Source organism: Giraffa tippelskirchi, chromosome 7 (assembly GCF_054371585.1).
Source record: "Giraffa tippelskirchi isolate mGirTip1 chromosome 7, T2T-mGirTip1v1.2.pri, whole genome shotgun sequence".
Classification (NCBI taxonomy): domain Eukaryota; kingdom Metazoa; phylum Chordata; class Mammalia; order Artiodactyla; family Giraffidae; genus Giraffa; species Giraffa tippelskirchi.
In genome coordinates, this window is record NC_137281.1 from 80,000,153 (window position 1) to 80,012,919 (window position 12,767).

At 38.6% G+C, this 12,767-nt stretch overlaps 1 protein-coding gene across 10 annotated transcripts in view; it reads left to right on the plus strand.

Annotated features, from left to right (window-relative positions):
* ZWILCH (zwilch kinetochore protein) overlaps positions 1 to 12,767 on the plus strand; it is a 42,042-nt gene that overhangs the window by 27,657 nt on the left and 1,618 nt on the right. For all 10 annotated transcript variants that reach the window (XM_081511810.1, XM_081511808.1, XM_081511811.1 and 7 more), the window contains 4 exons: positions 3,030 to 3,166; positions 4,035 to 4,130; positions 8,160 to 8,272; positions 12,203 to 12,317. In XM_081511810.1, coding sequence (XP_081367936.1) covers positions 3,030 to 3,166; positions 4,035 to 4,130; positions 8,160 to 8,272; positions 12,203 to 12,291 — 435 coding nt within the window. In that variant the 3' untranslated portion in view covers positions 12,292 to 12,317. The remainder of the gene's footprint in view (positions 1 to 3,029; positions 3,167 to 4,034; positions 4,131 to 8,159; positions 8,273 to 12,202; positions 12,318 to 12,767) is intronic.

Below are 12,767 nucleotides of genomic sequence, written 5' to 3' on the forward strand. Positions count from 1 at the left end.
GACCCATTTCTTTATTTGTTTTTATTTATGTATTTATTGGTTGGGCCTGGTCTTGGTTGCAGCACGTGGAATCTAGTTCACTGAGCAGGGGTCGAACCCAGGCCCCCTGTGTTGGTATTATGGGGTCTTAGCCACTGGACCACCAGAGAAGTATCTTGACCCATTTCTTTTACACGTAAAGGATTACTTTCCAGAGAATTTGCTATGCCCTTTAACATACTGATTCAAAAAATGTTTCTGGGTTTCAGGGTCATGATTATGAGCTTTTGTATTTCCCTAGTATCTTGAGTTAGAAAGTTAAGGAGATTAAAGAGCATCCATAATGACCTTTGACATTTGTTGGAAGATTCTTCTAGAAAATAGATCTTCAAATGACATCTGGTCTCATAAAAATACAAGATAGGATAATTCCAGCTTCATCTATTATGCAATGTAACAATCAACGGGATTCTGTTGAGGTTAATTTTTGATATTCCAAGTTTAAACATTTTACTAAAGGTGTACGTTTTTAGTGGAAACTTTTTTATGCATTTTTTTTAAGCTTAGAAAAGTAATAACTTTTCCAAAATAAAAATATAATGCAATTATACCCTTAATCTCATCATGCAAATGTGAGTACCCTTATTTTTATGAATTCCCCTCAAGTCATTTAATATGCCTGTTTTTTCAAATACGCTTTGACTTCAGACTTTTGACACAGTAGTTCTTAGACTTTGAGAATCTCCTAGAAGACTTGATAAAATGCTAATTCCTAGACCCCTGACTCAGTAGGTCAAGGGCTCTGGAATATGTGGTGTTTTTTTTTGGCTGCACCACATGGCTTGTGGCTCATTTCCTTGACCAGGAATTGAACCCTGGCTGTGGCAGTGAAAGCCCAGAATGATAACCACTAGGCCACCAGGGAACTCCCTGGAATATATTTTTTTAAACAAACCATCTCCATCTCCAGATGATTCTGATGCCGGTGGTTTGCAGCAATATTAGTTTTCTATTGCTGCCATAACAAATTACCTCCACACACTTAGTGTCTTAAAGCAATGCACACAAATGCATTACTTTATAGTTCTATAGTTCAGAAGTCCAGTCTGGGTCTCACTAGGCTAAAATCAGTGTGTTGGCAGGCTGCATTCCTATCTGGAGCCTGCCTGTAGGGAAAGATCCATTTCCAGCACATATGAGTTATTATTAATAGCAGAATTCAATTCCTTGTGATTATAGACCTGAGGCTGTACTGTCTCCAAGTAATCAGGAACTTCAAGCTTTATCACATCTGTGTGGGGTCTTGGAGACAAGCAGAGGTAGACCAGCCTGGGTTGTAGCATGAGCAGAGAGAATCAAAGGGGAAGGACAGTCTGGATCTGTTCCTTGTTAAAAAAAAAAAGACCTGGGTGGTCCACTTCCAGAGTGGTCAGGGGACCACTGGGAATGTGGGTGGCAGCTGCAAGGAATGTTGTAATTTGTTGTCAGTGGTGAGTGGGACTGTTTAGGGTCCTCCCTTCCTGGGACCATGACTGTTTTCCTACTTGTGTTATTTTCACATTTTGGAATAACCTGGGTCAGCATTTTAGCTGGGTCCTCTGCTTGGGTTTCACAAGGCTGAAATCAAGGTGTCATCTGGAGACTTGATTAGGGAAAGAACCACTTTCAAATTCCCTCGCTTATTGTTGACAGAATTCATTAACTCGTGACCCTTTGATGAAGGTTCCCATTTTCTTGCTAGCTGTTGGCCCAGGACCATCTCCACGTCCTTGAGGTTACTTGGGGGTTCTTCCATGTGGCCCTCTCTGCAATGCGACAGTTTGTTTCTTCAAAGCCAGCAGGAGAGCATCTCTGATGCTTAGAGCTCACTGACAAGGTCACAAGTAAAGACCAGGAGATTATCTCTCTTTTGATTAATTCAAAGTCAATCAGTAACCTAATTATGGGAGTAACAACCTACCATATTTACATATCCTGGCCTTACTTAAGGAGAAGGGATTATGTAAGATGTATATTCCAGGGGGTGAGAATCTTAGAATTGTAGAATTCCACTTACCATGGATTATTTCCTTAGGATTGATTCTCAGAAATAGGTCTGAGCGTTTTATGATGCTTTACATAACCTTGCCAACTTTCTTTTCCAAAAGGTCATACCAATTTATCAGTAATATACGTTAGTAGAAGCTTACCAATGCACTTGCTTTATTTCTTGGTACTTCAGGTTTACTATCTATTTTTAGAGGTGAATATGCCCATCAACCTAGCAAGCTTATTGAAGTTAAGAATTTTTTTTTTAATTTTTTTAATAAATTTATTTATTTTAGTTGGGGGCTAATTACTTTACAATATTGTAATAGTTTTTGCCATACATTGACATGAATCAGCCATGGGTTTACATGTGTTCCCCTTCCTGGACCCCCCACCCACCTCCCTCCCCATCCCATCCCTCTGAGTCATCCCATTGCCCCGGCCCTGAGCATTTGTCTCATGCATCGAACATGGAATGGTGTTCTGTTTCACATATGATAATATACATGTTTCAGTGCTATTCTCCCAGAACGTCCCACCCTCACCTTCTTCCTCAGAGTCCCTAAAATTGTTCTATGCATCTGTGTCTCTTATTCTGTCTCGCATATAAGGTTTTCGTTGCCATCTTTCAACTTCCATATATATGCATTAGTATACTGTATTGTTGTTTTTCTTAAGTTAAGAATTATCTTGTGGGTTTACCATTCTTTCCATCTAGAGAGTTTGGTGGGTGGTACTAGTTACCTACTTGGACCTCCTTGGTGAAGCAGTTCTGTGATTTGCCTTTACCAGAGAATATGCATAATGGTTTGCTTAGAACATTCTCAGCGAAGACTTAAGAGTTTAATTTAAGGAATAGTATTGAGAGGAGGAGAGCTACCTAGTGGCCTCTTCTCCCTAACCCCAAGCCCCCACCTGTTAATCAAACATCCCCACTCAGGTGTAGTAGGCATAGTTAATTCTTTCCAGAGATGCCTCTTGTTCTTTAACTCCTTATTTCCCATGTCCATTTTTTATTCCAGGAATATTTCATTTCTCCATCAGTAGATACACAGGAACAGGTTCATCGTGTTCAAAAACTCCACCATATTCTTGAAATAGTAGTCAGTTGCATGCTTTTCATTAAACCTCAACATGAACTCCTCTTTTCTCTAACACAGTAAGTATTTCTGTTGTTTACTTCATAAAAATGTACTCTCTTCCGAAATAGTTGCAGCCAAAATAAGTGCCCTTTTTATTATCAGTTAGGATAGAATCTGTGCACCTAACAGAAAGGTTCTAAGTCACTACCATGAGAAGGAAAGACTTTGGATTCAGAAGAAATCAAGCTGGACACTTGTATCTGGCACTTCCTTTCTAAGGAAGTTTCACTGCATCTTGTTTTTCATCTGTAAAAACAGTGTAATATATATAAAGTACTTGACATTTAGGTGCTTAATAAATACTAGTTCCTTTTCTTCATATCCGTATAAATTTGAGTCAAGCTAATCATTGCCAGCCATCTATTTGGTGACTGAATGGAATCAGATTTTATCAGACCTCTGTCAATAGTGTTGCTGAAATTTTAGAGGGTCTGTCAGTTTGGCTAAAAAATAGTTTGGAGTAATCTTTGCACATGGATCCTGTATGTCTTATTTGTATTTTTTGAGGCTTCAAACTGGAAATAAGTGAACCATTGAGTGGAAGAACTGGGTTTCTTTTTCCCTGTGAAAGAAAATGTACCATTGCCTTTTCTAGAATTAGAATTTGCCTTAGTTGTAAAGGGAAAAGTTTGAAATTGTTACTAGGATTTTTTGTTTGTTTAGGGGGTGTTTCTTCCCATTAAAGATCAGTAGTATGGGTGAGTTAACTCTTTAATTCTCCATACCAGGAAAACAGTGGAGGCTGTATCTTTGTCTCTCTTTTGTCTTACTCTGTCTTTCCGATACCTTTCTCCCCACTTACACCTTTACTTGAGCTCAACTAAAATGTATTTTATATTTATGAGCACTACTCATTTTTTAAAAGTGAATTTTTTTTCTCTTTAGATCCTGCATAAAATATTATGAACAAAATCCTCTTGATGAGCAGCACATTTTTCAGCTGCCAGTCAGACCAACTGCTGTTAAAGACTTATATCAAAAGTAAGCAATTTAACCATTAAATTATACTTCACCAGCCTTGATTCCAATTTCAGTATCAGTTCCATGGCACCTCATGACCCAGGCCTGCTTCTTCTCTGAAACCAGAATCATCTGATTCCCATTCTCTGAACATAGTCTGATAGAGTCCTCCCTCTCCCTTCTCCCAGGCCTTTGATCTGCTCTCTGTAGACTGTTGGTCTGCTATATTCATGTTTCTCTGAATTTGTAATTTCTTCACAGAATAGGGCAGAAATTTTAGCCAGAAGGGAAGTGACAGATTGGGAAGAAAGTGATTAGGTGATGACAAGTTTTAGAAAAGGCAGAGGAACTAGAGATCAAATTGCCAACATCATTGGATCATCGAAAAAGCAAGAGAGTTCCAGAAAAACATCTACATCTGCTTTATTGACTGCACCAAAGCCTTTGACTGTGTGGATCACAACAAACTGTGGAAAATTCTTAAAGAGATGGGAATACTAGACCAACTGACCTGCCTCCTGAGAAATCTGTATGCAGGTCAAGAAACAACAGTTAGAAGTGGACATGGAACAACAGACTGGTTCCAAATAGGAAAAGGAGTTCGTCAAGGCTGTATGTTGTCACCCTACCCATTTAACTTATACGCAGAGTACATCATGAGAAATGCCGGGCTGAGATTGCCTGGAGAAATATCAGTAACCTCAGATATACAGATGATACCACCTTTATGGCAGAAAGCAAACAACTAAAGAGCCTCTTGATGAAAGTGAAAGAGGAGAGTGAAAAAGTTGGCTTAAAACTCAACATTCAGAAAACTAAGATCATGACATCTGGTCCTATCACTTCATGGCAAATAGATGGGGAAATGATGGAAATAGAGACTTTTTGGAGGGGGTCCAAAATCACTGTAGATGGTGACTACAACCATGAAATTAAAAGACACTTGCTCCTTGGAAGAAAAGCTATGACCAACCTAGACAGCATATTAAATAGCAGAGACATTACTTTGCCAGCAAAGGTCTGTCTAGTCAAAGCTACAGTTTTTCCAATAGTCATGTATGGACGTGAGAGTTGGACTCTAAAGAAAGCTGAGTGCCGAAGAATCGTCGCTTTTGAACTGTGGTGTTAGAGAAGATTCTTGAGAGTCCCTTGGATTGCAAGGAGATCCAACCAGTCCATCCTAAAGGAAATCAGTCCTGAATGTTCATTGGAAGGACTGATGCTGAAGCTGAAATGCCAATACTTTGTCCACCTGATGTGAAGAACTGACTCATTGGAAAAGACCCTGAAGCTAGGAAAGATTGAAGGCGGGAGAGGGGGGTGATAGAGGATGAGATGGTTGGATGGCATCACTGACTTGATGGACATGAGTTTGAGTAAACTCCAGGAGTTGGTGATGGACAGAGAAGCCTGGCGTGTTGCAGTCCATGGGATCGCACGAGTTGGACACAACTGAGCGACTGAACTGAACTGATGACAAGTCAAAGGCGTGGCTGTGGGAGTGAGGGAAGGATTTGGTATTGGGGATTTTGGAGGAATGGAACTGAGGCTAAGACTGGCCATCCATGCAGACACTGACGTTACCTCAAATCATGGTCTTCCTGACTCTTCTCTCAGCGTACAGTAGACTTGAAATTTCTTTCATACTAAAACTGCTCTCTTTATATCCTTCCTCTGTATAAGTTCCCTCTTAGCCAGACCTCATCCCTTCCCTGAAATTGTTAATCAGAAGTTGCCAGTGGCCTTCTAATTGGCAAATCCAGACAACACTTTCCAGGAGAAGAGTGTTTCTGTCCCCTTAGATAATTAGCTGGCCCACTGGTTCTTTCTCCTTCCGTTAGCATTTGTAATGCTCTGTGGCATTTGACACTACTGCTTTCTTGAACCCATCCCCTTCCTTTATTTTCTTGACATCACATTCTGTCTTAATTTTTAAAATTTCTTTATTTTTGGTTGCCCTGGGTCCTTGTTACTATGCTTGGGCTTTCTCTCCTTGCAGTGAGCAGGGGCTACTCTTTGTCGTGGTACGCAGGCTTCTCATTGCCATGGTTACTCTTGTTGCCGAGCACAGGCTCTAGGTCGCTCAGGCTTCAGTAGCTGTGGTGCGTGGGCTTAGGTGCTCTGCAGCATCTGTCTTAATTTTAACTTTACCTCTCTGGGCCACCTCCAAGACTGAGAATGGTCCTCTTTTCAAATTCTTCTTCCTTTGCTTTATCCGTATGTGAGTATCCACCGGAACTCCACCCTCTGCCCTCTTTTCTTACTTTCTGTCTTCACTGGGTGGTGGTGTTCACATCCCAATCATCAGCTCCTCTGGGCTAATGATAATTCGTAACCTTTGTCTCCAGCTTCTCCTGAGTTTCACCCCATGTTTCTAGGTATCTGTTAAACACGAATCCTCAACTTCAATGTCCGGTAGGTAGTTCAGACTCTAAATCCCAAGTCTTCACTCCCCTTCCCAACACTTTCCCTCCTCCTGTATTTCCTCTCAAGTAGCCATCATTAATCTTCATCCAATGCCTAGAACATAAACCTAGGACATATCTTCCACTCATTGCTGTCACTTTCTCCCTCCTTGAAATGATTCCCCAGTCCTGACCTCCTTGGAAGCTCTTGAATCTGTTCCTTTCTCTGCACCTTTGCATGTGTTGAATATTTCACATCTGCTCATTTCATCCCTGGACTAAGTACAGTAAAATCCTTTTTCCTAACTGCTCTGTTTGCCTCCATTAACTTCTCTGTGTCACCACCAAAGTGCTCTTCCTGAAATTCAGATCCCATCATAACTTCCTTCTGTTTAAATGGCTCCCTTGCCTTTAGGATAGTGTTTCATCTCCTCGGTGCGGTCTGTGCACGTCCTCTGCCTTTCTGGTGCCCCTACACCTTACATGTGTCATGTTTCTTCGAGTCAGAGACCCTGTGTTCTTGCATTTCCTCAGGCACCACACATGCTTACCTGACAGTGCCTCCACCCATGTCTGTTCTTCATCCTGGATCTTTTCTGTTTAACTAACTTCTCCTTCTAATTTAGTTATAAGCTCAGCTCAAAGGCCACCATCTATGAGAATTCTTTTTCAACTCTGCAGCCCCAATCTAAGTCAAATTACCTCTTGTTTATGGCCCCCTCTTGTATCTGATATTTCTTTATTACAACATTTTTCAAAATTGAATTGTTATTATTTATTTCTATTGAATATAGTTGATAAACCGTATTGTATTAGTTGCAGATATATTAGCAGACTGATTCAGTTATACATATGTATTATTTTCAGATTCTTTTTCATTATAGGTTATTATATGATATTGAATATACTTCGCTGTGCTATATAGTAAGTCCTTGCTGTTTATTTCTTTCATATATAGTGGCCTATATTTCTTTTATATATAGTATCTGTTAATTCTGTACTCCTAATTTATCCCTCCCACACCCCTTTCTCCTTTGGTAACCATAAGTTTGTTTTCTATGTCTATGTGTTTATTTCTGTTTGGTAAATAAGTTCATTTGTATTATTATTTAGACTCCACAGTTAAGTGATATCATATATTTGTCTTTGTCTGACTTACTTTACTCAGTATGATAATCTCTAGGTCCATCCATAACACTGCAGATGGCATTTCATTCTTTTTTATGGCTGAGTAGTACTCTGTGTGTATGCGTATGTGCACATCTTCTTTATCCACTATCTGTTGGTGGACATTTAGGTTGCTTGGCTATTGTAAATAGTGCTGCTCTGAACACTGGGATGCATGTATCCTTTCAAGTTAGAGTTTTTGTCTTTTCTGGGTATATGCCCAGGAGTGGAATTCCTGGATCATCTGGTGACTATTTTTATTATTTTTTAAGGAACCTCCATACTGTTTTCAATAATGGCTGCACCAAGTTGTAATCATTTGTGTTCTTGTTTCTCGCACTCTTTTGACTGTGCTTCTTAAGGGTGGAAATTGTGACCTCTCCACCTCTCCTTCCTCAGTGTTTATCGCAGAAGGACTTCGACTATACCAAGAAGGAATTGGATTGTTTTTTCTTAGATATTTTTTTTCTTTCCTTAGTGAGAAGCCACAGAAATGGAGAGTGGAAATAAATAGTGGTCAAAAGAAGGTGAAAACAGTTTGGCAACTGAGTGACAACCCACCTGTAGACCATCTGAATTTTCACAGACCTGGTAAAGATGGTTTGTCGTCCATTCATGTAAATTATTCCAATAGAAAATAAACAAAGTTTACTAATAGAGATTATTATTAGAGCCCTTGTGCGTAGTTTTAAATAATTTTCTTGAACTCTAGATATAAACCTATTTATTCTAGGGAAAAAAAAATCATGAAAGAGGGCTTTTTCTCATTTTCCTGCCTAGAGGAAATTTTATTAAAAGAGGCCAAGCAATAGGGACATAGGTGTGAAAATAGGTTATGAAATGGAAATGCCTTGAGGAAAAAAAATGAAAATGCTAGCTCATACTTCACACTTGTGTGTGCTGTTTAAAACAGTGATGACATTTCTGACCTAATACCTTCTCTGTATCTGAAATAAGGGTTGAGATTTCTCGTATGGTATCCAAGATGTTGTCTGTCCATGAAAGGATGTCTTTTTATGCCTGGTATAATTAGCTGACCCACTGAGTGTTCCTCCTTCAATGCTACTGCTAAGTCGCTTCAGTCGTGTCCGACTCTGTGCGACCCCATAGACAGCAGCCCACCAGGCTCCCCCGTCCCTGGGATTCTCCAGGCAAGAATACTGGAGTGGGTTGCCATTTTCTTCTCCAGTGCATGAAAGGGAAAAGTGAAAGTGAAGTCGCTCAGTCGTGTCCGACTGTTAGCGACCCCATGGACCGTAGCCTACCAGGCTCCTCCGTCCATGGGATTCTCCAGGCAAGAGTACTGGAATGGGGTGCCATTGCCTTCTCCGCCTCCTTCAATAAGTACCTGTAAAACTGTTGTCTCTGTGCACATGGATTGTGTGAGGCTGTCATGTCTTATTTGTATAAGTCTTAAATGGCTGATTCAAAGATTGCAGAGATATTCAAAATGAAATCTGATAGTTTTACGACAGAATTCAAGAAGAATTTGAAAGGCTGGGAACACAAATAGTTCTATTGTAGTGATTGATATGTTGCAAAATTATTTCCAGAAATTGTTTACTCTCTCCCCCCCACACCCAATATGTTTTGATTCAGATGTAATGAAAACTTCTCTTAAGTAGAATAGAAACATTTCAATTCACATGGCTGAACTGGAAAAGTCCTAAAGAAACTGAAATTTCCTAAGAATCATCAGTTAAAATTGTGCTATCTTTTCTAAGTGTGATATAAAAGCTGGAGCTTATAACAGATTAAAAATGAACTATATAAAAGTAAATTTCTGCCTGGCAAAAAATGCCAGAGGTTAAACAACAGACAAATGATAAACTAGCAAAAGAAATTTGCAGCTCATGTTCAGAAAAGGGGTGACATTCCCCAGTATATAAAGAACTTTCAAATCAGTAAAAAGAAAAATGAGCAAGTAATATGAACTGTGGCAACTCACCCCAGTATTCTTGCTTGGAAAATCCTGTGGACGGAGGAGCCTGGCAGGCTAACAGTCCATGGGGTCTCAAGAGTCAGACTTGACTTAGTGACTAAAACCACCACCACTACCAAAAAGGAAATTCAAGTGTAATCTTAAAAATAAAAGGTGCTCAACCTCACATATAATAAGAGAAATGCAAATTTATATTATGTAGATACTTTCACCTGTCAGATTAGCAAAGATCAGCAGGTTTGGTGTCACTGTGCTGCCCTGGATTTGGGAAAATCTTACACACTGCTGGATGGAGTGTCAAGTTGTATGGCTTCTGTGGAGGGCAGTACCCACCAAAAAAATTTTGGTGAATAAAATAAAAAGAATACCTTCTTTGGACCACCAGTTCCATTGATAGGAATTTATTCCACTTATATAACCAGACATATGCAAAAAGGCCTAGAGACCAGATTACTAATTGTGGTATTGTTTGCAGTAGCAAAAATATAGGCGCGGGGCATAGCAGACCCTCTGAAAAGAGACAATTAAACTTAACCCTGAGGTGTGAAATGATGAGGGCAAGGGTGGGTCTCAGCTTTGATCATTAGAATCATCTGGGGAGCCTTTAAAGCCCTAATACCCAAGTGAATCAATCATTGGACATCAGAATTTTTAAAGTTCTCCAAGTGATTTCACTGTGCCACAAAAGTTAAACATCATCAATTTAAACATTTTATCTACAGTCATTGTTTCAGGTTTTTTTTTTTTTACTTAAAGGCAATTCATGATCTTGTTTTATTTACGATTTATGATTTTATGATTTTATTTATGATTTTATTTTATGATTTTAAAAGTTTAAAAGGCATGAATAAATGTGATATATTTTTCAAAAATGCCATTTTAAAATTTATTACATGAAGATTAAACCTCAGGAGATGAATGCAAGATTAAACACCTTTTCCAATGATGCTGAATAAGTGAAGTATACAGAACCTATTTTCTAGAGTCTTCGATGCTTCAAAAAGAATGCAAAATATTTTGGACAGTAGAGTTAAATCTATTTGCTAATGTATTGGTCCAGTGATGACTTTTATGAAAATAAGGAATTTTTATGAAATCATATATTTGTGTGCTTGGAAACACACTCAAACTCCATTTGGCTTGAACCTTATTACCTCGTCTACCCATCATGTATTATTGATGTGTTTGTCTAGAAATTATTTAGTGACCTTTGGCCCAAAGGAAGACCCACTGTTAAAGGAGGACCTCATTTGTAAAAGTCACAGATTATTCACACAAAGCTTCAGTTGTAAATATTAAAGCCCAGTAAATCATTTCTTTTTGGCCAAAGATCATAGGCATTTACAAAATTAGACTTTCTGTTTCATTGGATTGAACACTCAGGTCAAATACTAGCTTTTCAAAATACCTAATGGTATGATGCTCTTGAATAAAACAATTGACATCAAAAGCAGGAAGACTGAAGAGAGAGAAGTGTACTGTTAGCTGCCCCGGGAAGAGAGAATAATGACTTGGAGTTAATGGGGGTGGGGCTGAGTGTCCAGTAGAGTGCTGCCCACCCAGTGGGTGCTTGGCAAATGGTTGCTGGTAATGGTGGGAATATGGAAACCAAAACGTTGACCCACAAGGAAGTGGACATGGTCTCGTCTAAATGTTGATTGTATCACGTATTTTTGAAATACAACAGTCTTCAGGAGAAAAAAAATGGATGTGTTCCTAGCCCTAAGACTATAAATCCTAAGTAGAAAATGTTTTCTGAAATATATATTATGATTAGAAAAAGACAATTGTTTAACTGTAGTGAAAGAAGCACAAAAATTAAAGCAGTAGGTTCCCATATTTAAAATATATATATATATTTTTGACTATACCACACATTTTGTGGGATTTTAGTCCCTGACCAAGGATCACACCTGGGCAGCCTGCAGCGGAGTCCTAACCATTGGACCACCAGGAAAGTCCCCAAAATATATAATTAAAAAAATTTTTTTATTGGAATATAATTGCTTTACAATGTTGTGTTAGTTTCTGCTGTACAATATGATTTTCAAGAATCTAGTTTATCTCTTAGTTTTTTTTTTTTCATTAATTTTTATTTTTTAATTTTTTTTTGCCTATGCTGGGTCTTCATTGCTTCTCAAGCTGTTTTCCTCTAACTGCAGTGAGAGGGGGCTTTTCTCTGGTTGTGGTGTGTGGGTTTCTCATTGCCATGGCTTCTCTTGTTGTGGCTCCTGGGCTCTAGAGCACAGGCTCAGTACTTGTATCTTTGAGACTTAGTTACTCCACAGCATGTGGCATCTTCCTGGACCAGGGATCGAACCCATGTCTCCTGCATTGGCAGGCAGATTCTTTACCACTGAGCCACCAGGGAAGCCCTCTTAGTTTGTTTAGTCATTGTTTTCAGTGCATCAAGAAGGTTAACTATTTAAAGAAATTGTCTTTGCTGATTTTTGTCTAACAGATTCTCTTCAGGTAGAAGACACATCATTCAGACCACCTCTTGATTATTGTAAAATTCAGCAGTAACTTAGTAGAAAAACTGGGTGGTAATCAATTTTGATCTCTCTCTCTGGTTATAGATTTTTCTGAATTAACATTAAATGGTAGCTTGGAAGAAAGGATATCCTTTACCAACATGGTTACCTGCAGCCAGGTGCATTTCAAGTGAGGCGTGCTGCTGAGGCCCTCTGTAAGGTAGTGTGTACATTCTTTATTCTTTGAAAGTACTTTATAATGTCCTCAGTACTTGATGTTTTTTCTTTTTTTCTTTCTACGAGATAAATGCTGATTTCATACATTTGAAAAAGGTTTAACTTGAGGTAGTATTAACCAAAAGAATGAATGGAATAACCCTTTCTATGATCTTACTGTTTTTGTGTTTCACAAATATTAAAAAGAGTCCGATAGTGAATGAGTTTTGCTTAACATTCTTTCTTAAGCTGTGTTTTATACCCAATAAATGGATATTAATTTTAGCATTTTAGCATAGTTAAGAATAAAATGGACTTTAAAAAAACTATCCAGTTACAGAGAAGATATATGAATTAAGTATATAATATTTCTTTGAGGTATTTCAGTGAGTAAAGGATACTCCTTTAGCAGAAGAAAATTTCTCTTAGAAAAGTATACATCCTCATTTACTTA